A 21,969-nucleotide genomic window follows, 5' to 3' on the forward strand; every position below is an offset into this window, starting at 1 on the left:
TTTGTCTATGCCTTCAGACATTAGCCAATATGCATAAAAATTATTCACATATAGCATGAAACAAAACAAAACCTGTTTGGAAACTAAGTTCCAATTTACTGAAAGTGTGCTAATTATGTTCCTATTGCAATAGTCATTAAGTACTTTTTTAATTCGGTATAATCAGGGTACTTCAACTAATAATCAAAATCTCTTTATATTTTACTCTTATAGATATAATACTTGAAACTATAAAAATATAGATTGGTGTACTTAACAGAGTTATACACTGAACACATTCATATAGGTCCTTAAAGAAAACTTTAAGTTTCTACATGCATTATCTCTAACTTTTTGTGATCTTAAAGAAATCATTTCAACTCATCCAACCTAATCCAACCTCTCTGTTTGAACCAAACTACTTCAACTCATCTTTTGTATCTTATCACAATCAACATGAGCAATGAATCAGGATTAGATGAAGATTTTATAATTATATCAATGAAATAACTAACATCCGAGAATATATAGCATTTTGATAAATAACATTAAAATTAGAATCTGAAACCTTAAAATAATTGAAAACAATCTGAGTTTCGATCAAAAGCCTTAACATACCCTACAATTAGATAAGAAACCTAGTCAAAACTAACATCAAATCCAAGAGAAATCGAAATTTAGTTGCTGAAATGCTATCTTATATGAATTTCCTCTACGATAGAAAGTAATATAAAATGATTAGGAAATGGGGCATCAAACAAAATCCTAAAACTTGCTTTAACAATGAAGAAAACTTTTGAAATCCTAAATTAATTAAAGAAAATCAGATATTCAATAAAAAACTTTAACATACTTGAAGATTCGATCATAAACCAAGCAAAGAGAGGGAGATCGAACAAAGCACTAAAACTTTCGAGCAAACTCCGATCGATTTTACCCTGAAACTTGCAAATCGAAATCTGATTGCTAATCGAAATGTGATAAAAATCACAGATTCTGTGAGTGAGAGATCGAGCGAAGATATTTAGATCAAACTCCGATCGATTTCTTTTCAAAAAATAAAATTCCAATTGATTTAGTTTCCAAAATGAAAAAGACTGATCAATTCTGTGACAAAGAGACGAGTGAGAGAGAGATATGCTAGATCGAAACTTAGAGAGTTGATCTTCAAATAAGAGAGAGATAGATTTGAGAGAGAGAGAGAGACAGATTTGAAAGAGAGATTTGAGAGCTAGCGAGAAGATAAACATTCGATAGAGGAACAGTCAAGTGAGAGTGTGTGAATGAGAGAAGATAGAAGAAGTTCGAGTGCGACGGAGATTGAGAGAAGAGAGTAGAGAGAAGAGAGAAGAGAGAAGAGTTTTTGTATTTTTTTTAGAGTGGTTATTGGCACCCCAACTTTTACTTAGTAGCGTGTGAGTAAGTTGAAATGATGGTTAGACAACAGTCACAAACTGTCGCAAAAAATGACAGCCTTTAGCAGTCGTTTTTAGCGTAATTGTGGTGTCGCCCAATGCACAATATGACGTAGTGCTAAATCGAATGTGGAGTGTTGCAATCCTAAGCATGCGTAATTTCTATACCGAGCGTGTCAATAAAGAAGGAGATGGAATCAAGAGGAACATTAAGGATTATAAAAATTTTGATGGAATTGGAGAAAATTAGGAGAGGGCTTCTCACAAGCTTTTAATTTCTTTGCATATTCTACGCTCATCATTAGGAATCCTCAACAACTAGGTGACAGATTGTCAAATCAAACAGATGTAAAATGTAGTGTATGAAAAATCATTCATAGAAGGCTTATAAGGAACATGATGTCTTTTGCCCATAATTTCAAGGGTTTAAACCAAAAGAAAGAGGGAAAAAAGAGGTCAAGAATGGGAAAAAAAATAAAATAAAATGAAGCAAAGACAAAAGACAAATACCTAAATTATAGAGAAATCAAACAAGGATGATGATGGACAGAACTTTAATCGAAAAATTGAACGAAGAGAAGCTTGAATTCTCAAAGGCTAAACGGATTTTTATAGAAATGGGAAATGAAAAATGGATTTTTATAAGGGAAATTATTTTGACATCCGTAACCAATCAAAAGGTCAAAATTGCATAGAAAATAAGGTCCATGATGGGCTATCTCTACCATTATTGCCCCCAAAAAATGAGAAGATCGAATGTCGTGTGCTCCATACTGAGTTAATAAGGAAGCGCTATGTGGAAAGAATCAACCGTCCAGAAGGTCAAGCAATGGCATTGAGTGTAGGCTCATAATGAAACGACAACTCAAGACTACATACCAATGAAGAAAGGGCACGTGGAACTACTAATTAATGCATGCATTGGGAACATATAAACGACTCAAGTCGTGTTGTTTCAAAGATTCAAGATCAAGAATTTTCAAGTTCAAAAGTAAGGTAGTATAAGTTCTTGGAAGGATAGGATACTCTCGACCTTTCGAGAGAGAGCATAATGAAGGGATAAATTCCCTGGCCTCCAAGATATTGACACATGTTAGTGGACAATGAGAGATTCCACATAGGACAATATTCTAACCTAAATATTGATAATACTCGGGTATTGCATCAAGGGAAGGGGCTCAAATGAAGGTCGGGGAGATAGAGCTCTGTGGATAGAAATAATTATAATCCCTCAATTCTCAGAATTTGAACACCACAATTTAAAAAGGACTTTCAGATTATGATTTCATACGAATCTAATCCTTAAACAGAAGGAGATAAGGGTGGAAATGTGATAAAGACAAATTATTTCCTTATAAATAAGGGGAGATGATCCCACACAGAGGTATGCATTATTCTATATAAAAGAGACTTGATTTTTTCTATTTTCTGACTTTAGCATTGGAGGCTCTGTGGAATAGGGAAGATTTCAAGGAGTTGCAGAAAAGAGAATAACTTGAGAATCACGAGGTGATCACTAAAATCATCTCCACAGAAATGAATTTCTTGAACAAGTTGTTGACAACTTCCAACCCTTTTTAAGTGACTCCATGATTAATGGGCGCTTATATATGTACATTGATTCCAATTTATTTATTTAATTTTTTTTTTAATATATAGTTTGAAGTATAACTGAGTTTTGATATGCACACATACTTTACCTAGTATAACTTACTTTTTTAGAGTAATGTTAGAGTGATCGCACACAACACTGGGCGATGTGGAAGTGTGCACAAAACACAATGTTGAACATAGTGTCATAGGAAATCACCTTAGGATTGTCCTTTTTTATTAAAAAATTGGAATTTAGCATTGTCCACGTGGCAATCTTGCAAGTAGTGAACCCACCATCAAACTTTGCCTAGCATATATTTTCCTTTTGAAAAAGAATCGTGTTAGAATGACCTCAAGATTGGACCTTGTATCGCACATCTTGATGTGAAAGTGGATAGGAGCCATTGATGCTTTTTCACTCGTATCTCGAGAAAATCATTGATGGTTCCCATACACTTTCACATCAGCTTGTGTGATGTGAGGTCCAATCTTGAGGTGACTTTAGTATTATTCTTTAAAAAAATGGTAATTTAGTCTTACCTCTTATAAAATTGACGAAATTAGTGATACCCCTACAAAATGCAAGATGCGGTCTTTATCCCTTTGACTTTCATTGACTTGATTAAACCGTTAAAAAAACAACACTCTATTAATTGAGATTATCAAATGACTCAAATACCCTCAAGTATGTGCAATTCTCTCTTACTTTACCCTTTTGATGAGAGGAAAATGAGGGTTTGAAAGGAAAGGTTGGTTTTGGTGGCTTTGCAACCATGACAACATCTCCATCTTTGGCTGTGTTAAAATTCAACACCAGCCCAAATTGAAAAAGCCCACATTTATTGTCCAAGCCCAATAGTTATTTATAGCCCAATTTCTAGAATCTTCCTAGAGAAAACTCTAGATGTCTTTAGATAAGAGAAAAATAGAAGATTCTAGAATTATAGATATTTTGGTAGAAAACTCTAGACTAATAGATATTTTTAGAAAGTTCTAGATGACAAAATTGTAACCACTAGATTAAGAATGTGTTGGCACAATCCTAACCATTAGTTAAGGAGGTGCCACTAGTATAAATAGGGGTGAGTCCTCTCATTTTGTAATCAAGTAGTAAGAAACAAGTTGTGAGAAATAACTTGTGAGTAAGAAGTCTTGAGAGGTTGTAAAAAGTGTGAGTATTTGTAAAAATGTATTCTTCTTAATAGAGTGTTATTTTCTTCTTCAACTTGTGAGTGATATTTTTATTGAGGGTATAGTACAAGTAAATCGTTTACTTGTTTATATCCAACATTTGAGTATTTAGAGTCGAGTACTCTAGATTTTTCCTCAACAATTGGTATCAGAGCGAGGTTGCCAAGGATCGATTTTGGTGGAGTTATCTTGAGTCGTGAGGAGTTTACTACTCTACAAGATCGTTAGTCAAGTTTGTTCCGTTCAGTCGAAGCTCTGTCAGCACGATGGGTGACCTTCAAGTAGTTGGAGGAATCAAAAGCTCAACAACCAAAACTACAACACGTGGGCAACATGCATGGAGTCTTACCTACAAGGTCAAGACCTTTGGGAGATTGTCGGTGGTAGTGAAGTTACACAACCGACAACAGAAGATGCCAATGGCATCTTGAGAAAATGGAAGATTAAAGCAGGCAAGGCGATGTTTGCTTTAAAGACTACAATTGAAGAAGAAATGTTAGAGCACACTCGAGATGCCAAAACACCGAAAGAAGCATGGGATACCTTCGCTACACTCTTTTCAAAGAAGAACGATATAAAATTACAACTTCTCGAGAACGAGCTGCTATCAATGGCGCAACGTGATATGACGATCGCCCAATACTTTCATAAGGTAAAGTCGATATGCCGTGAAATTTCAGAGTTAGATCCGAATGCTGCTATTGGAGAAACCAGGATAAAAAGAATAATTATCCATGGTTTGCGACCCGAATACCGAGGCTTTATTGCTGCAGTACAAGGATGACCGACACAACCATCACTTGTTGAGTTCGAAAATTTGCTTGTTGGTCAAGAAGCTTTGGCTAAGCAAATAGGAGGAGTCTCGTTGAAGGATAAGGAAGAAGCACTTTACACAAGCAAAAGTAAAGGTAGCTTCAAGCAGTACGTCAGAGGTGGATCTAAAACGAATGGTGACAATATAAGAGGTCATCAAAGAGAATGAGGCTCTCGTCCAGGGGGAGCTTCAAAGAATCACGGTAATAGTAGAAGGTTCGAAGGCGATTGCTACAATTACGGGAAGAAGGGCCACATGGCGAAAGACTGCTGGTCTAAGAAAAAGCATGCTGAAAGTAATGCTGCTACTTCCAGTTCTAAAGAGAAAATTGAAGATGAATGGGATGCTGAAGCATCGTTTGTAAAGGAAGAAGAAGAAGTAGCTCTTACAGCTACATCTGAACGGATTGACTACGAGAATGACTGGATCGTAGACTCGGGGTGCTCAAATCACATGACAGGTGATAGACAGAAGTTGCAAAACTTGTCTGAGTACAAGGGAAGTCGTGTGGTGGTGACGGCTGACAACTCAAGGTTACCGATAGCTCACATCGGTAAGACGATAGTCACACCTCGTTATAATTCTAACCAGGTGCCACTTCAAGATGTCTACCATGTTCCAGGAATGAAGAAAAATTTGTTATCCGTAGCTCAACTAACATCATCAGGCTATTATGTCTTGTTCGGTCCCCAAGATGTGAAGGTATATCATGACATCAAAATCTCAGAAAAGCCAACGATGGAGGGACGACGATTGGAGTCAGTTTACGTAATGTCAGCAGAGTCTGCATATGTAGACAAGACAAGAAGGAACGAGACAGCAGATTTGTGGCACATGCGGTTGAGTCATGTTAGCTATTCCAAGTTAAGTGTGATGGTAAAGAAGTCGATGCTTAAGGGACTTCCTCAGCTTGACGTGAGAACAGACACGGTCTGTGCAGGATGCCAGTATGGCAAAGCACATCAATTGCCATACGAGAAATCGAAGTTTAAAGCAAAGGAACCATTAGAGTTAGTTCACTCTGATGTGTTCGGACCAGTCAAGCAACCATCAATCGGCGGAATGCGGTACATGGTAACCTTCATTGATGACTTCTCTAGGTATGTGTGGGTTTTCTTTATGAAAGAAAAATCTGAAACTTTTTCAAAGTTTAAAGAGTTCAAAGAGATAGTTGAAGGAGAAGTAGGAAAGAAGATCCGTTGCTTGCGCACAGACAACGGAGGAGAATATAGCTCGGACGAGTTCTCTCTATACCTACGAGAATGCAAAATACGTCATCAGTATACATGTGCCAATACACCACAACAGAATGGTGTAGCAGAAAGAAATAATCGACATCTTGCAGAAACTTGTCGGAGTATGCTACATGCAAAGAATGTACCTGGAAGATTTTGGGCCGAAGCTATGAGAACAGCAGCCCATGTGATCAACAGACTTCCTCAACCAAGGTTAGAGTTTGTTTCACCCTTTGAGAAACTGTGGGACATAAAACCTACAGTTAGCTACTTTCGAGTATTTGGATGTGTATGCTATGTATTTGTTCCTGATCATTTACGTAGCAAGTTCGATAAGAAAGCAGTCAGATGTATCTTTGTTGGATACGATAATCAGAGAAAGGGGTGGAGATGCTGTGATCCTACAACTGGAAGGTGTTATACATCGCGAGATGTGGTATTCGACGAAGCATCTTCTTGGTGGTCCTCAGGAAAAGAGGTGTTGCCAGACTCAAGAGAATTCGAAGACAAACTACAACAAAAGATGGAGGAGCACACTGTCAACATTCAACCAAGTTCAGATGAGGCTGGAGATCTGCATGACAGTGATGGTGATCAAGAGATGGCCCAGAATCCTTGGGAAACTGGTGTGTATCAACAAGAAGATCATCATGGAGAAACGGAAGTATCAACTCCACAATCACAATTGAGAAGGTCAAACAGAATTCGCAAACCAAATCCCAAATATGCCAATGCAGCCATAGTTGAAGAAGCAACTGCTAAAGAACCTGAGATATTTGAAAAAGTCACAACGCTAAAGCAAAATCAGACCTGGGATCTGGTGCCAAAGCCAAAAGATGTGAAACCCATATCCTGTAAATGGGTTTACAAGATAAAGCGTCATCCAGATGGATCGATCGAGTGGTACAAAGCTAGATTGGTGGCTCGAGGGTTTTCTCAACAATATGATGAAACGTATAGCCCGGTGGCAAAACTCACAAAAGGATCAAGTACTGGCAAAGTTCAAAAATTTTTGTCGTCAGCTCTGCATGGTGCATAGAGTGAGAGCTGGTGTTGAGGGGGAGTGTTAAAATTCAACACCAACCCAAATTGAAAAAGCCCACATTTATTGTCCAAGCCCAATAGTTATTTATAGCCCAATTTCTAGAATCTTCCTAGAGAAAACTCTAGATGTCTTTAGATAAGAGAAAAATAGAAGATTCTAGAATTATAGATATTTTGGTAGAAAACTCTAGACTAATAGATATTTTTAGAAAGTTCTAGATGACAAAATTGTAACCACTAGATTAAGAATGTGTTGGCACAATCCTAACCATTAGTTAAGGAGGTGCCACTAGTATAAATAGGGGTGAGTCCTCTCATTTTGTAATCAAGTAGTAAGAAACAAGTTGTGAGAAATAACTTGTGAGTAAGAAGTCTTGAGAGGTTGTAAAAAGTGTGAGTATTTGTAAAAATGTATTCTTCTTAATAGAGTGTTATTTTCTTCTTCAACTTGTGAGTGATATTTTTATTGAGGGTATAGTACAAGTAAATCGTTTACTTGTTTATATCCAACATTTGAGTATTTAGAGTCGAGTACTCTAGATTTTTTCTCAACAGGCTGATGGGGAGAAGAAACATTGATTGTTGCAGGTGGGGGGAAGAAGCATGGGAAACATTTTCCTTACTAACTTAATAAGATTTTAAACTCTACCGAGAGTTGTTTATCTCAAATGGATTACCAAATCAGTAATCCAACTCCACATTCCTCTTAGGTTGCTTCAAAATACTCATATCCAAGAAAAACAAATTCAAAAAGTAATATCTTTTGAGCATGATCCTAAGCTTTGAAAATAGACGACTATCGAACTACTACATAACTCCCAAACTTAAAATTGAAATTCAATGGTGAAAAATAACTTTTCATGGAATTCTTTTTTCTAAGTTCATAGAATTTTGTCCTCCACAACCCTAGAGCATCAAGATCATGTTTTTGGAAGCGACAAGGTGAGCCCAAGGATCATTAGTGAGGGTGAAATGCTTACTTACTTAGTAAGGATAATCAACCCCTTTAAGTGATGTGTTCAAGCTTTTTATGTGTTCTATGAGAACTTTTGTGAGAATAATTGCACTTAATCCCATCAAAGCAACTGCACCTAGTGGTAATGGTTGAGTGATGATTCCAACGATTGTGGCAAGGAAGATCGCTAACAACTAAAAAGCCTTCTTCGTCACATTTCATTATAACGGAACAAACCAAAGAATGATTCTAGTCGTGATTGAAGCTCCTCCCCATGGTTCAGTAGGTACTACTACAGACCAAGCTGATGCTCAAACAATGATTCTTCAATTCAATAATAAGATAGTGGAATTGAGAAATTTAATTTGGCACCTAACTAGGGTTTTTTTTTTTTGAGAATATGTTTGATGTTGATGAGAGGACATTGTATCTGATAGTGGATAAGAGATTAGTGGTAGTGATATAATTGAATGAGATTTGGAACTCTCTATTTAAGATAAAGAAATCGAAGAAGTATTGAAACCCCAAATGATCAATTTCTTGTGATTAAGATTTGAAAAAGAGATGTGAACAGTGCGGGCGGAATTGAAAATGGAGAGAGAGATGAACATACCAATAAAACGACGAATTGTTTTTGTTAAAATTTTAATCAAGTCAACGAAAGTCAAGGAGAACAGACCTCATCTTACATTTCGGGAGTATTACTAATATTTCAACTATTTTAGGGGTGGGGTAAGATTAAAATTCCCTTGAAAAATGAATAAATTTTGAGATTAGGCACTGTCCACGTGGCATAATGAAAGTAGCTGTAGTGGGACCTACCATCAAACGTTTTGGGGTTCTTGGTTGGCGGGGGGACGTGAGGAAACGAATAGACTGGTACTAGTACCCATGGATCAAAATAAATTTGATTGGACGAGAGAATTGAAGAAAAGAAAGTTAAATCGACAATTATTAAGTATGATAATGAACCAACACTCTATCCAACTAACGCTATAATTGATTGAAAATATAGAGCCTGAAACGAGGCTGGATGTTCTTTTTCAAACAAACGGTTAAGATGAGTGGATAGTACCTAGGGATTCCCATATCAAACAAATCAGAAATAAATGTAGAGTAAACGGACCATCTCAGCCGTATGTTTGATAAATATATGCTTCTGTACGGATCAAACGTTGTTTGAGGTAGAAAAATTCCTGCCATAATTATCATTTATTACTTCTAAATAATAAAAGCCAGACTTATTGGTTGCTCCAGACGACACATATACACGTAAAAGAGAAGAAAGAGATGGTTTAAACTTGTTTAACATAAAGAGAAGTCTGGTTTTAACTTTAAACTTGTTTTATAAAGAGAATTCTTCCTCTTTGACATTATCACTTGCACCCCCTTAATTACTGCTTGCACAAGGTACATATATAGAACACTCTCTCTCAACATATTTCAAAGGCTTTTCTTTTATTTTTAATGCACCTTTGGTTTCTTTCTTTATCAAATGAGTTTAAGAGGAGAAAAGCTTGGACGTGTGTCTTAGTGAAGATATATAATCTCATTTTTTTGATTTTTTTCCACTCAACTTTCATTTATTTATGTATAATATAAATGTAAGATATGACTAATATGTTTGATTATTGAAGCAGAGAAAAAGTAGTAGGAGAACAGGTGGTGATGGAAATGGCAGACTCTAGTGATGATGAGAAGGCGAAATCCAAAGACCTTGGGTTGATTCATTTGGTGTTTTCTTGGACTCTCAAAGATATACTCAATCAAAACCTTTACAAACACAAGGTCTCTCTCTCTCTCTCTTTCATGCACACGTGGGTTTTGGAAAATGTTCGTTTGTGATTCTATCTAAAACAAATGGCTGAGATGGGTAGATAGATAATACTCTTAAGGGTGAATTACCATTTAGTGAGCTGAAAATGAGTTATTTATTATTCTGACTGATTGTTCATTTTAATTATCAAACTGTGAATGATCACGTTTTCGTTAAAAAAAATTTAGAACGATAACGAATTCGACGGTTTTAAAGTCACTATTTTCAATTAATTAGTCACTTTAAACCTACGAAATTGCCACTTTGAACTTGTGAAATAGGCACTTTAAAAACTTCTGAATTGGTTATCGTTCACATTTTGATAATTAAAATGAACAGTGAGCTGAGATTGTAAATTTGTCAAAAGTTGATCACTTTTTCATAAATATCCCTACTCTTAAAAGTTACCTTTAAATGATGGGAGAAAAATAGTAAAAGTCCCTTAGGTCTTTTACTATAATCTCAGACATATTTTGCCAAACATCAACAAACCTTAGGTTAAAAAAATTAGGCTAATATTCTAAATGTTGGTTGAAAATACCCTTTTCAAAATATTATGTTTAATAATAAAGATTAAAGGGTATTTTAGTAAGTTAAAATATTTTTCCTCTTTGAGGAAAAAAATTGTAAATTCGAAAATGGTAATTGTTAACGTACTACTTTTCTGAAAGTAAAATAAAAATGGTGCATTGCAACAGGATTTCATAATTTTCTCTACTTTTTTTAGTAATTTCTCCTATAAAATACATCATGATTATTAGTAAAATATTAACAGTGGCCTCAAATTTTGTTTGAGGCACAGCATCAGATTATGGGATAACTGAAGATAATAGTAAACAAAGTAAGCTTAAGAAATCTATGAGAAAAATGGTAGGATTATAGATCTCTTATTTATTTTTATTTTTTTTAAATCTTGATGTAAAGATATTTTGTTATTATGTAAATTATGAGATAATTTTAAATAAAATGGTGTTCGTTGGCAAGAATATACTGGTATAAGATGAAAGAAAATCTTTGCAATTAATGTATATATATCGTACATTAATTAGTTTTGATTTTTTTTTATGGGTCTATAATACACACCATTCTCTGATTAATTTAATAATATAGATAAAGATTCAGATGATTTGAAATGCATTAAAGGTTTAATTCGAAGATATTTTTATGATAAAGAATTATTCAATATGAATTTGACACTAAAAATGTTAGTGTCTGCATAAGATTGAATTGTCTTTACAATTGAAAGGGATCTGGAATTGAGGTATTCGGTAATAGTTCGATATCAATTTTGATTAAATGGGTACCCATTAACACCCCTAATCCTGAAGCATAAAATCTAAGTTGTGGCACATGCCACGTCAAGAGAGTATTTTGAGTATGCCACATGGGGGAGTCCGATTATCACAACTCATAATGTGTAATTATTTTGTAACTCAACCTGATAAGGTGACTCAAAAAATATGGTTCTAGCACATGCCATGTTAGAAGAGTATTTTGAGTATACCATTTAGATTATTACGACTCTTAATGTGTAATGATTTTGTAACTCAATGTGATAGGGTGACTAAAAAAAAATCTATGATTCTAGCACATGTTAATGTTACATCAGGAGAGTATTTTGAATATGCCACGAGCGAGAGTCAAATTATCACAACTCTTAATGTCTAATGATTTTGTAACCCAAAGAATCGTAGATTTTTCTCTTGAAAGACAACCGCGCATTCCTATAAAACACGTGCAATTATGTATCGCGAGAGAAAAATCTACTGATTCTTGCACCTGCCACGTCAATGAATTTTTGAGTTATCTTAAAATCAGCATTCTTATTTAATACGAAACGAAAAGGCTTTTCTTTTATATTGAAAAATGCTGGAATGACACAAAGCATTACTGCGACTCTCACGAGTCTGACGTGGGATGTGGACATAATCATAGATGTGTTTCCTCGCGATACGTATAAAAACCATCAACGGTTATGTATGCATGTCCACGTCAGAATTATGAGAATCACAGTAAATGCCTTGTGTCACCTCAGCACGACTCATTTATATTATTAGCTGAATATAAGATGAAGCGAGTTGAGCTTAACGACTATAACGGTCGTACAATTATAATTCGATTAGCCGTGGCGGTAGTTACCCAACTCCCGGCGTACGGTAACCATTTACTTCCAGAAAATCAAATATCAAAGCTATTCCAAAACGTTGGAGCTTCTCTCCAGCGATTTAGATCTGTTTCTCCCTCTTTAATGGACATTTTTGAAGATATAATACTTACAGAGACCATCAATACTCCAATGAGGTACTTCTCTTGAAGAATTTAGGGTTTGATCTTTTCTTTTCCAACTTAATTACCATGTTGCGTTCAAATTTATGCGAAATATATTGGGGTTTTTTTATTTATGAAAATTAGTGAGTTAGAGCTTTTTATGTGGGAAAAATCTTTGATTTGGGTAAAAAAAAGGGGCTAATTTGTTTTTGTTGGAAGAGAAAATTAATTACTGATCCAACTTTCATGAGTCCTATTTTTCTTGAATCCGACCGTATACATGGTAGAGCTTGTGGAATTGTAATATTTTAACTCCAATTGTTTGGTACAAGAAACAACGATAACAATCAGAAAAACAAAAAAAAAACACAAATCAGAATTAAATAGAGAACACGACACAAAACTTACTTGGTTTGGCAAGTGTTGACGGCTCAAAATGTTGGATAAGGTCCCTTTCAAAGTCCTACTCTTTCCCTTTTTATAGTTCTTCTAGTCCATTACATTCTGCCACCTAGCATTGACAAACCCTAATCCAAGCTGGCTTTGTCAGCTGATAAATCCAAATGTCGCCCAATCATTGGTACAACTCTAGCTTTGTCAGTTGTCGTAACGAACTTTCCACATGTCACCAGTTGATATGTTGTTTCTCAACTATTGTTTGTTGTGCTCACATGCGTCAGTTACCTTGCCTGTTGTATCCTTAACAGCTTGAGAGTTTTCTGGTAACAATTTCACGTGGTTCCCAGATTCGATCTTGGCGCACAAGCTTTGCCACCTCACTGCGCTATGTCATGATTTTCGGTATGTGCCACGTCATAGTCTCTTGTGACACTGCACTTTGACGTAGTCAATCATGGCTCTTCCATTAACAAGGAGCCATGTGGTGCCTTGGTCAATTAGGGACAGGACACCCTTATTCAGGTTTCCCACAGTTAGTTGGCCCTTCTTGTCTTATTCTCAAACGCCTTAGAACCGCCATTGTGACGAGCCCGCATGATTTATCACTTGGTGTCGACATCCCAGTTATGCCAACTCGCTATGCCACGTCTCTATCTTCCATGTTCGTCCTTCTTGTTAACAATATATCCCATAGCACTTTTATCGCCTTTGACTGGTCAACTGAGTATGCTCCACTAGCAGGAGCCCATGTAGCTTCCAGTCAACCAAGGGCCAGTTGACTCTACTTAGATCCTCAACAGCAAGATTGCCTACCTCCGATGAGATCTTTGCGCTATTTCTTTGAAAACTAGGGTTATAATCTCTCAATCTCATTTCCTCTATGAAAAACTATTGAAAACCCTTAAACGAGTAAACTATGAATATATATAGTCCATACAAAAAGTTATGAAATTGAGACAAAAGTCACCCCAAATTTTTTTTTCGACAAGTCGCTCGTCATGTATTTATTTATTTATTTTTAATTATGAGAATTAGATGCAACAAAGAATTTTTTCTTCAGTCTCATTGAACCGATCAAAATGTGTGTTTATGTAGGTGGAGAAGATTCCAGAGACCTTTAGTTCTACTACGCATTACTTGAGGTCATATATTTACCCTCTTTTAGAGGAAACACGTGAGGATATGTTTTCAAACTTGATGATTCTATCTCAACAACCTACTTGTCGAATATTATCCGTTGAACAAGCTGAAGGTTTTAATCCATCCAAAAACTTATCATACAAAATAAAATTTGACACACAAACAGACGATAATGGCAAGAGGGAAATCTACAAGCCCGAAAGCATGGATGTGTTTGCCTTAACGGATGTCAGACCTGTACGCATCAATGATTTAAACAGACCTCGTAGATCCTATCTTCCTGCTGTAGTTATAAGGCGAGAGGGTGATGATGACAATCCTGATTTGCTCATAGTGCTCACATCAAAGCCTATTTTGGGTGAAAAAGGGATGCAAAGGAATGAGCCGCTTTTTGCAGTTTTTTTATGAATATCACAACGAATATTCGTATATGGAATGCACTTCATGGGGGGAACCTGAACATCATCAAGAAGGTGTTGCATGCTGACTCCTCTGTAAGATTCATGACTCCTCTCTCTCTTTTGTATTTACTTATCATGTTATTTCTTAGTTATTCAATTTTCTCTTCAACATTGAGTACTTTATAACAACTATATCAAATATTTTATTTAAGAGATATTTACCCAAATTATAGAGAAAGATGAGAGCATAGTGTTTAGTTCTATTTTCCATCCTTTGTGTTTATCTAAGTCGGACATAGATAAAATGCTTTTCTTTTTCATTTGAAACAGTCACAAATATAATGAATGAGTAACAGGGGAAGGAGAGTGGAGCCATATTTAACTTTTCTGTTTTTCTAGGAAAGTGAGATCAGTTGTCACTGATTATTAGTAGTTGAAGACGGATTTTCAACCTGGTTGTTGTATCAACACTCATGGGTTTTAACCAACTTAGAAAGCTGCACCTTCAATATTTTCAAAGGAATACTGCCTCCGGTCTCCCAAACTTACTCATGGCAACCTTCCGCCCGCCCGACGACCTATAACGCTAGTCTCTACTCCCACTGGGGCTAGGAAGTAAGCCCCACAACCCAAAGTGGCGAAATACAGAGTGATTTTTCTAATAAGCACTAATTTTCTCATTTTATAATACTATACAATAGCTTCAAATTTTTGCCAAAATTGCAAGTCGACCACAATTTGATGCTAATGAACATGATAGAAGTGAAACAAAGAGAAAAAAATAACAAATGCCTACCAGCAAGGGCTATGTAACGGGCTATGGAGATCGAGAGCTTACCTTATGTTGATTGAAAATATTCTAAGAGCCTAGCTGCAACATATGTGTGAGAAACTCATAAAGAGAACACTAACAATTACAAAATTTGAGACACTTAATCCACAGATAACTCTAATTTGATTTCTAATTCTGGTTTTATTGATTTTTGACAGGTTGGTAATAGTTGTAATCTCTGTATCTCAAGAAATTATCTTCATGCAGATTTACAATCGTTTAATCTGAATGAATCTCAAATTAATGCAGTCTTGACCTCTATTTCAATAAGTCAATGCAATCATACGAATTCAGTCAGACTTATCTGGGGCCCTCCTGGGACTGGAAAAACAAAGACGGTTGGTACATTGCTTTGGGGACTCCTAAAGATAAAATGCAGAACAGTTACTTGTGCCCCGACTAACACTGCAGTTGTGGAAGTAACTTCACGCCTTGTGAAGTTGGTTAAGGAGTCACTTAGACGTGAATGTTACGGATTGGGAGATATAGTTTTATTTGGAAATAGAAGCCGAATGAAGATTGATGATCACAATGACCTTCTTGATGTATTTCTTGACTATCGTGTCGATATACTTAAAAAGTGTTTTGCCCCGCTCTCTGGATGGAAACATCAATTAGATTCGATGATTTGGTTGCTTGAAGACCCAAGTCCTCGGTACCTTGCTTACTTGGAAAATAAGAAGAAAGAGGAGAAAAAAGAGGAAGATCTTGATCATAACAAGAATAGAGGAGAGGGCGAAACAGGTGACAATGTTTTAACATTTGTGGAGTTTCTAAGAAATCAACTTGTTCCCATTGAGCTGGGCCTGAGTTTTTGTATAAGAAGTTTGTGCACCTACCTACCTACGTCTTTCATTTCGGTCGAAGTGGTAGAGAACATGACTAGGGTCCTTGTTCTCCTTCAATCTCTAGGAATATTGTTTCATGGTAATACTTTAACCAATGAAGAGCTGATGAAAATCTTCGTTAAATTTGAAGATTTAAAGCATACAATTAACAGTATGTCAGTATTAAGCAAGATCAGGAATGAATTACTTGAAATTCTAATTTCCCTACGTAAAGAATTTTCTGTTCCCGATTTTTGCGATAAAGGTTCGATCAGAAAATTCTGTTTGAAAAATGCTTGCCTTATTTTCTGCACTGCTTCGAGCACAGCTAATTTGCACGAATCGAAGCCTCTAGAGCTGTTGGTTATTGATGAAGCTGCCCAACTTAAAGAATGCGAGTCTGCCATTCCCCTACAACTTCCTGGTGTCCGACATGCTATTCTTATAGGCGATGAATGTCAATTGTCTGCATTGGTTAAAAGCAAGGTTTGAGTTTTCTCTTGGCTTCTTTTATTTTTGAGAGATTCTATTGCCACACCAACTTTTTCTAACGCCACCCCAATACATATGAAATCACCAAACAATTTAGAACACATCTTGGGGTGGCATTAGCAAAAGTTGGTGTGGCAATAGAATTGCTCTTATTTTTATCTATCTGACTATAAGTTCAGTTCTTACAAATTTTGATGTTTGAAAATATATTAGATTTCCGAGAAGGCTGAATTTGGAAGAAGTCTGTTTGAGAGATTAGTATCATTGGGACAAAGGAAGCACCTGCTTAATATCCAGTATAGAATGCACCCTTCGATAAGCTTATTCCCGAACTCTGAGTTCTATGACAATCAGATTTCTGATGCTCCTAATGTCAAAGAAAGGAGCTACATGAGGAATTTTCTTCAAGGAAAACTGTTTGGCTCTTATTCTTTTATAAATGTTGCATATGGGAAGGAAGAATTTGAATATGGGCACAGCCCGAAAAATATGGTGGAGGTAGCTGTAGTTTCTGAGATGGTGGCAAGCCTTTTCATAGGTATAATTATTATTGATTGATTCTTGTTTCTTCTAGAATAATTGATTTCGAACTGAGTAAAAAATCCTAAATGAAGTGTTCCTTTAATCATAACTCATTATCCCAAACTCTAGCAGAAGGTTTGATAGGTCAATACAAATTTTCACGGTTTCATCATGTGCACATGAACTATGTGTGAATGCTTGCTTCCAAATTTTCACAGTTTTACGTACTTTTATTGTGGCATGAAAGATTTTGATTACTTTACTTCTCCAGCATCGGTCGCAGCCAAGCAAAAGATTAGTGTTGGTGTCATATCCCCATATAAAACTCAAGTTTTTGCACTTAATAATGAACTTGGAAACAAATATGGAACACATGGTGATTTCTCAGTCAGCGTTCGATCTGTTGATGGGTTTCAAGGAGGTGAAGAAGATGTAATAATCATCTCTACTGTGAGGTCTAATGGGAATGGAAAAGTGGGTTTCCTTTCCAATCGTCAACGAACGAATGTGGCTCTAACACGAGCGAGGTATTATGCCTTTTAAAGAGTATTTTTATTCAATCATGTTTGAATTTCTTTAGTAGATATCTTGAGTTCCTATAATTGAGAGCTTGGGTGCTTTGATTTCAGGTACAGTCTTTGGATTTTGGGGAATGGTACTACTTTAATTAACAGTGGCTCGGTTTGGAAGAAATTAATAGTTGATGCAAAGAATCGTGGGTGTTTCTTTAATGCCGACGAGGATAAGAGATTGGCTGAAGCAATCATAGTTGCTTCTGTCAAGCTTCACCATTTTGATGATTTACGTAAAATGAATTCTCTACTTTTCAGTGGGGCAAGGTGGAAGGTATCTCACTTGCGTCTGTTATCTATGTTAACACATTTTGGAAAGAGAGCTTGTATTGTCACCCTAACTTTTACTTATTACACCCCAATTTCTTAAATTATTTATCACACCTCAATTAAAGATTAAAACACACTCTTCAAACATTACAAAGGGTTTGCTCAACTTATAATCTCAACATTACATTACATTATAACTCACGCTCAAACAATTTTAGTACTTGTTCACAATTATGATTAGGCTTATATAAAATCCTAAACCTAAAAAATATAAATCTAGCAAGAAAAACATGAGAGCTTCTATTGACATCCCAACTTTTACTTATTCTCAACCATTTATTTATTTTCTTTATTTTTAATTGTGGTGTAATAAGTAAAAGTTGGGGTGCCAATAGAAGCTCTCTTTGGAAATCAATTAGGAATTTCAATTTGTTATAGGCAGGTATTGATGGTTTTATTTGTCTGAACCATGTAAAAAGTTCGAGTAAAGCCTCAAGTTATCTAAACTTCTCATTTTGTTGATTTTGATAGGTTAAGTTTGAAGATGGTTTTTGGAGATCTATGTCAAAATTAAAGATTGAAGTGACTTTGAAAAAAGTGGTTTCTCTCATGATGAAACTTTCATGTGGTTGGCGCAATCCTCCTCAAAAGCAAAGAAACCTCAATGTCGCAGACATGACTTCTTCTCAGCTATTGGAACAGTATGAGGTCGATGGGCTGCTCTACCTTCTTTGGACTGTAGATATTCTGAAGGAGGATTCAAAATATATCCAAGTGTTGAAATTTTGGGATGTTTTGCCTCAACCGGATATACCAGAACTGGCCAATCGTCTCAAAGTCGTCTTCAAGAACTATACAGTGAAAAATATGGAACAATGCCAATTAAAATGTCGTGAAGGGTATGCAATTGTCTGCTTTACTTTGTTTTTAATATATATTGATACTGCTTTGTTAAATAATAAAACAAACAAATGGAGATCCGAAGGTGTAGAGTATGGAATAGAGATCTATTGTTAACAAATGACTGTGCTTAGTTGATCAATTAAGAGAAACAATTTCCTTACTTAGTAAGATTTGAAATATTACTAAGGTTCGTTGAGCTCAAATGGATCACCAAATTGGCAATCCAACCCCATAACCCTCTAGACTTCATGGAAAATAACCCTTTTTAAGGTTTTATTATTATTTTTATTATTATTTTTATTTTTTTTAATTCATAGAATTTTTTCCTCTACATCCCTGTGGCATCAGATCATATTTTTGGATGCCACAAGGTGCGCTCAAAGACCCTTAGTAAGATTTGAAATCTTTACTAAGTTAGTAAGGCTAGACCAAGTCATTAATTAATAGCATGATGCCATGTGTATTGAAAAAAATTAGTTACTGATTAGGCAGAGAGAAAATTGCGGAACATGAGTTAGGCAGTTAAGTGCTTGGATTGTACTCTATTCTATGTACATGTGCATTATGCCATTGATTTCATCAGCCTAGCACAGTATATTGTAAACTAAAATTTGGCCTCAGGAGTAAATACTGTACAAGTAAATCAATCAGGTTTTTAATAGAGAGTTGTTGTTGGCACCCTAACTTTTACTTTTTACACCCCAATTTCCTAAATTATTTATCACACTGCAATTAAGGATTAAAACACACTCTTCAAACATCAAAAGGGTTTGGCTCAAATTATTATTTCAACATTACAAAACATTATAACACTCTCAAAATTTTCAGTAGTTGTTTGCAATTATGATTAGGCTCGTATAAAATCCTAAACCCAAAAAATAGAAATCTAGCAAAAGAAAAATGAGAGAGCTTGTATTGGCACCCCAACTTTTAGTTATTCTCAACCAATCACTTATTTTCTTTATTTTTAATTGGGATGTAACATTCTTTGTTGGATCTTAGTAGTTATGAAATTCACCATATAAATAAATGTTTTGCTTTCTATAGGGACTTAGAAGTTCCTATGAGTTGGGAAATCAGTACAGGTGCTGTCATACCAAACAATATCAACGGTATGAGTCCTGTACAGAATCTGTCAAGTCAGTTGGATTCGCTCATTCTTGGGGGGGAACCCTAAAGCACCATCACTTGGTAAGTTCTTAGTTGAAATTTGGACTTGAATTCTGTTTGTGACCATTCTTTGTTGCAAATATGCAGAAAATGCACAGCTCTTGGTGCCTACTTATATTATTCACATATTATATGCTCCCTTATGCCCAGTGGCTGATTGGTCTGGATATGTGTTACCAGATTCATTCCTTCTATGCTGAACCGCAAATCAATAGTTAAATGTTGTTTATATTTAAAGTAAAACAGAGTTGATCATGTGATTATGAATAGTAAAAAACATAATATAATGCCACTTGTTGCACACATTTCTATAAATTATTCCATGACCTGAAACCAGAGTCGCAACATCTAAGGATTTTTTTTTTTTTTTTTTTGAAAACTTGGAAAAAATTACTGAACAATGGACCAGCAATTGAAGAGTCACAATCCAGAACGGTGTCAATGTGGCACGTTTGGATTGGAGAATACACATTGGGCTGCATGTATGGCTTGGTCAGGAGCCCGAGGAGTTTCAAACTCCAACTCAAGCGTGCCACATAGACACCGTTTCTATTTTATAAGAACGGGACACCGTATTGGATCCTAAGTCGCAATTAAAATGGCAAATCAACAATTGTTGATTCATCTTTGAATCATTTCGAATCGTTTAGTCAACCCACACCACCACCACACGTATATATAAGGGCTCCAACTGTATTTTACATTTTTTTTTTTTTTTTTGAAACCCTTCCAACTCCAATCTCCACCCCTCCCCATTTACCCCATCTTCTAGTTTATGTTATTCTTATCCATTTCAAGGTTTATTGGTCTTTTTTGCAACCTTCATTTTTTTCCTTAAAATTCATCGTCTTCAACCTTCATTCTTCTTACAAATTCTTATTAAACATTCTTTCATTTTCTATTTCCAAAAGAAGTGTAGTTTTTCCCTAAAAAAATCCCATATTTTACCTTTCAACCTCAAGATTCTATATTCTTCAACCTTAAATCTCAAGAACAAGTTAGGGTTTTTAGGGAGGTTGAAGATGATGGAATCCAAAACACGATTTGTATAATTCCCTATTTTTTCCCAAAACTTTTCTGGATTTATACATATAAATCAAACTGTCCCCCATCAAGTAATTTCCAAATCCAAACTTGGTTACTTTGTTTGGGACTAGACTGTTGAGTTGTGTTGTGACTAGATCCCAACCCACATACGGAAACCGATTATTGAAATTAATCTCTTATAATACCAAAGAAATCAATTCCAACAGCCAAACCCCAAGAAATGTGTTGTAAAACAAATACAATAAAAATAAAGATAGTAGAGAAACGAACACAACCACAGCACAAGATATACGTGATTTACCCATGATGGGGCTACATCCACAAGTTGGCAAATAAAAATCCTCTACTGAAGGAAAAATTTATAAGTTTGGAGATTTATACTTACCACCCAACTTTCTAGTGAAACCCACCAAATCTCTACACCCAACTCTAGTCAGAACTCAAATAAGAAATCGTTCTCACACATACATAGAGACTCAACGCTTCCTCACACTTTCTACAAAATGAAACCCCTTTTATGGACAACAACTACCATCTAGGAACCCCTTTTTGGTTCTCGTAAATTAATGAATTGACATTACCCAAAATACCCTTGGACAAAACCCATTAACCTTAAGAAACAAAAGAATGGGGATTTTATATCACCAAACCCAACAAGTTGCATACACATAACTTGGCCTGGGTTCAGCTTTATCCCAATTGTCATACTTGTCTTTGTAATCTATATATGATATGTTTTTAAACTAGATGTTTTAGTGAACTGTTTCATAGTTTATGTTTGTATTTTGTTGTATCGATAAAACTCATCCAACCATTACTGTTGCCTTTTTTACAGCCTTTTGCGCACTTGGTTTGGTGACCAGATTAGATCTGTTGGACAGTTTTTGTGGGTTCCCAAGTTCATTTTATGTTGCTTACAAGAAAATGCTTAAAGTATCCAAATCCTGCTTAGGGAGGTGTGGTTGAATTTTCTTTCTATGAATTATATTATATTGGCATCATTTTCCCCCCCTTTTTTTTTCTAGAATTTAATTTCTTTGGTCATTGCTAATCTATGAATTCATGGTGCTTTTGTGTTTTCTAT

At 35.6% G+C, this 21,969-nt stretch overlaps 1 protein-coding gene across 2 annotated transcripts; it reads left to right on the top strand.

Moving 5' to 3' along the window:
• The first annotated feature begins 14,113 nt into the window (after positions 1-14,113).
• LOC147398133 (helicase sen1-like) lies at positions 14,114-20,010 on the top strand. 2 transcript variants are annotated; one of them, XM_086447287.1, is made up of 8 exons: positions 14,114-14,343; positions 15,241-15,826; positions 16,238-16,395; positions 16,615-16,939; positions 17,195-17,450; positions 17,553-17,769; positions 18,297-18,664; positions 19,716-20,008. In XM_086447287.1, exons 1-8 carry the CDS (start codon positions 14,254-14,256, stop codon positions 19,843-19,845), a joined length of 2,130 nt encoding a protein of 709 aa, XP_086303413.1. In that variant the 5' UTR covers positions 14,114-14,253; the 3' UTR covers positions 19,846-20,008. The 2 variants fall into 2 exon arrangements, with proteins under 2 accessions (XP_086303413.1, XP_086303412.1); XM_086447286.1 differs by having other exon boundaries at positions 15,241-16,395; positions 19,716-20,010.
• The last annotated feature ends 1,959 nt before the right edge of the window (positions 20,011-21,969 follow it).

This window comes from Akebia trifoliata, chromosome 7 (assembly GCF_017979445.1).
Source record: "Akebia trifoliata isolate Shusen 1 chromosome 7, ASM1797944v1, whole genome shotgun sequence".
Taxonomy (NCBI): domain Eukaryota; kingdom Viridiplantae; phylum Streptophyta; class Magnoliopsida; order Ranunculales; family Lardizabalaceae; genus Akebia; species Akebia trifoliata.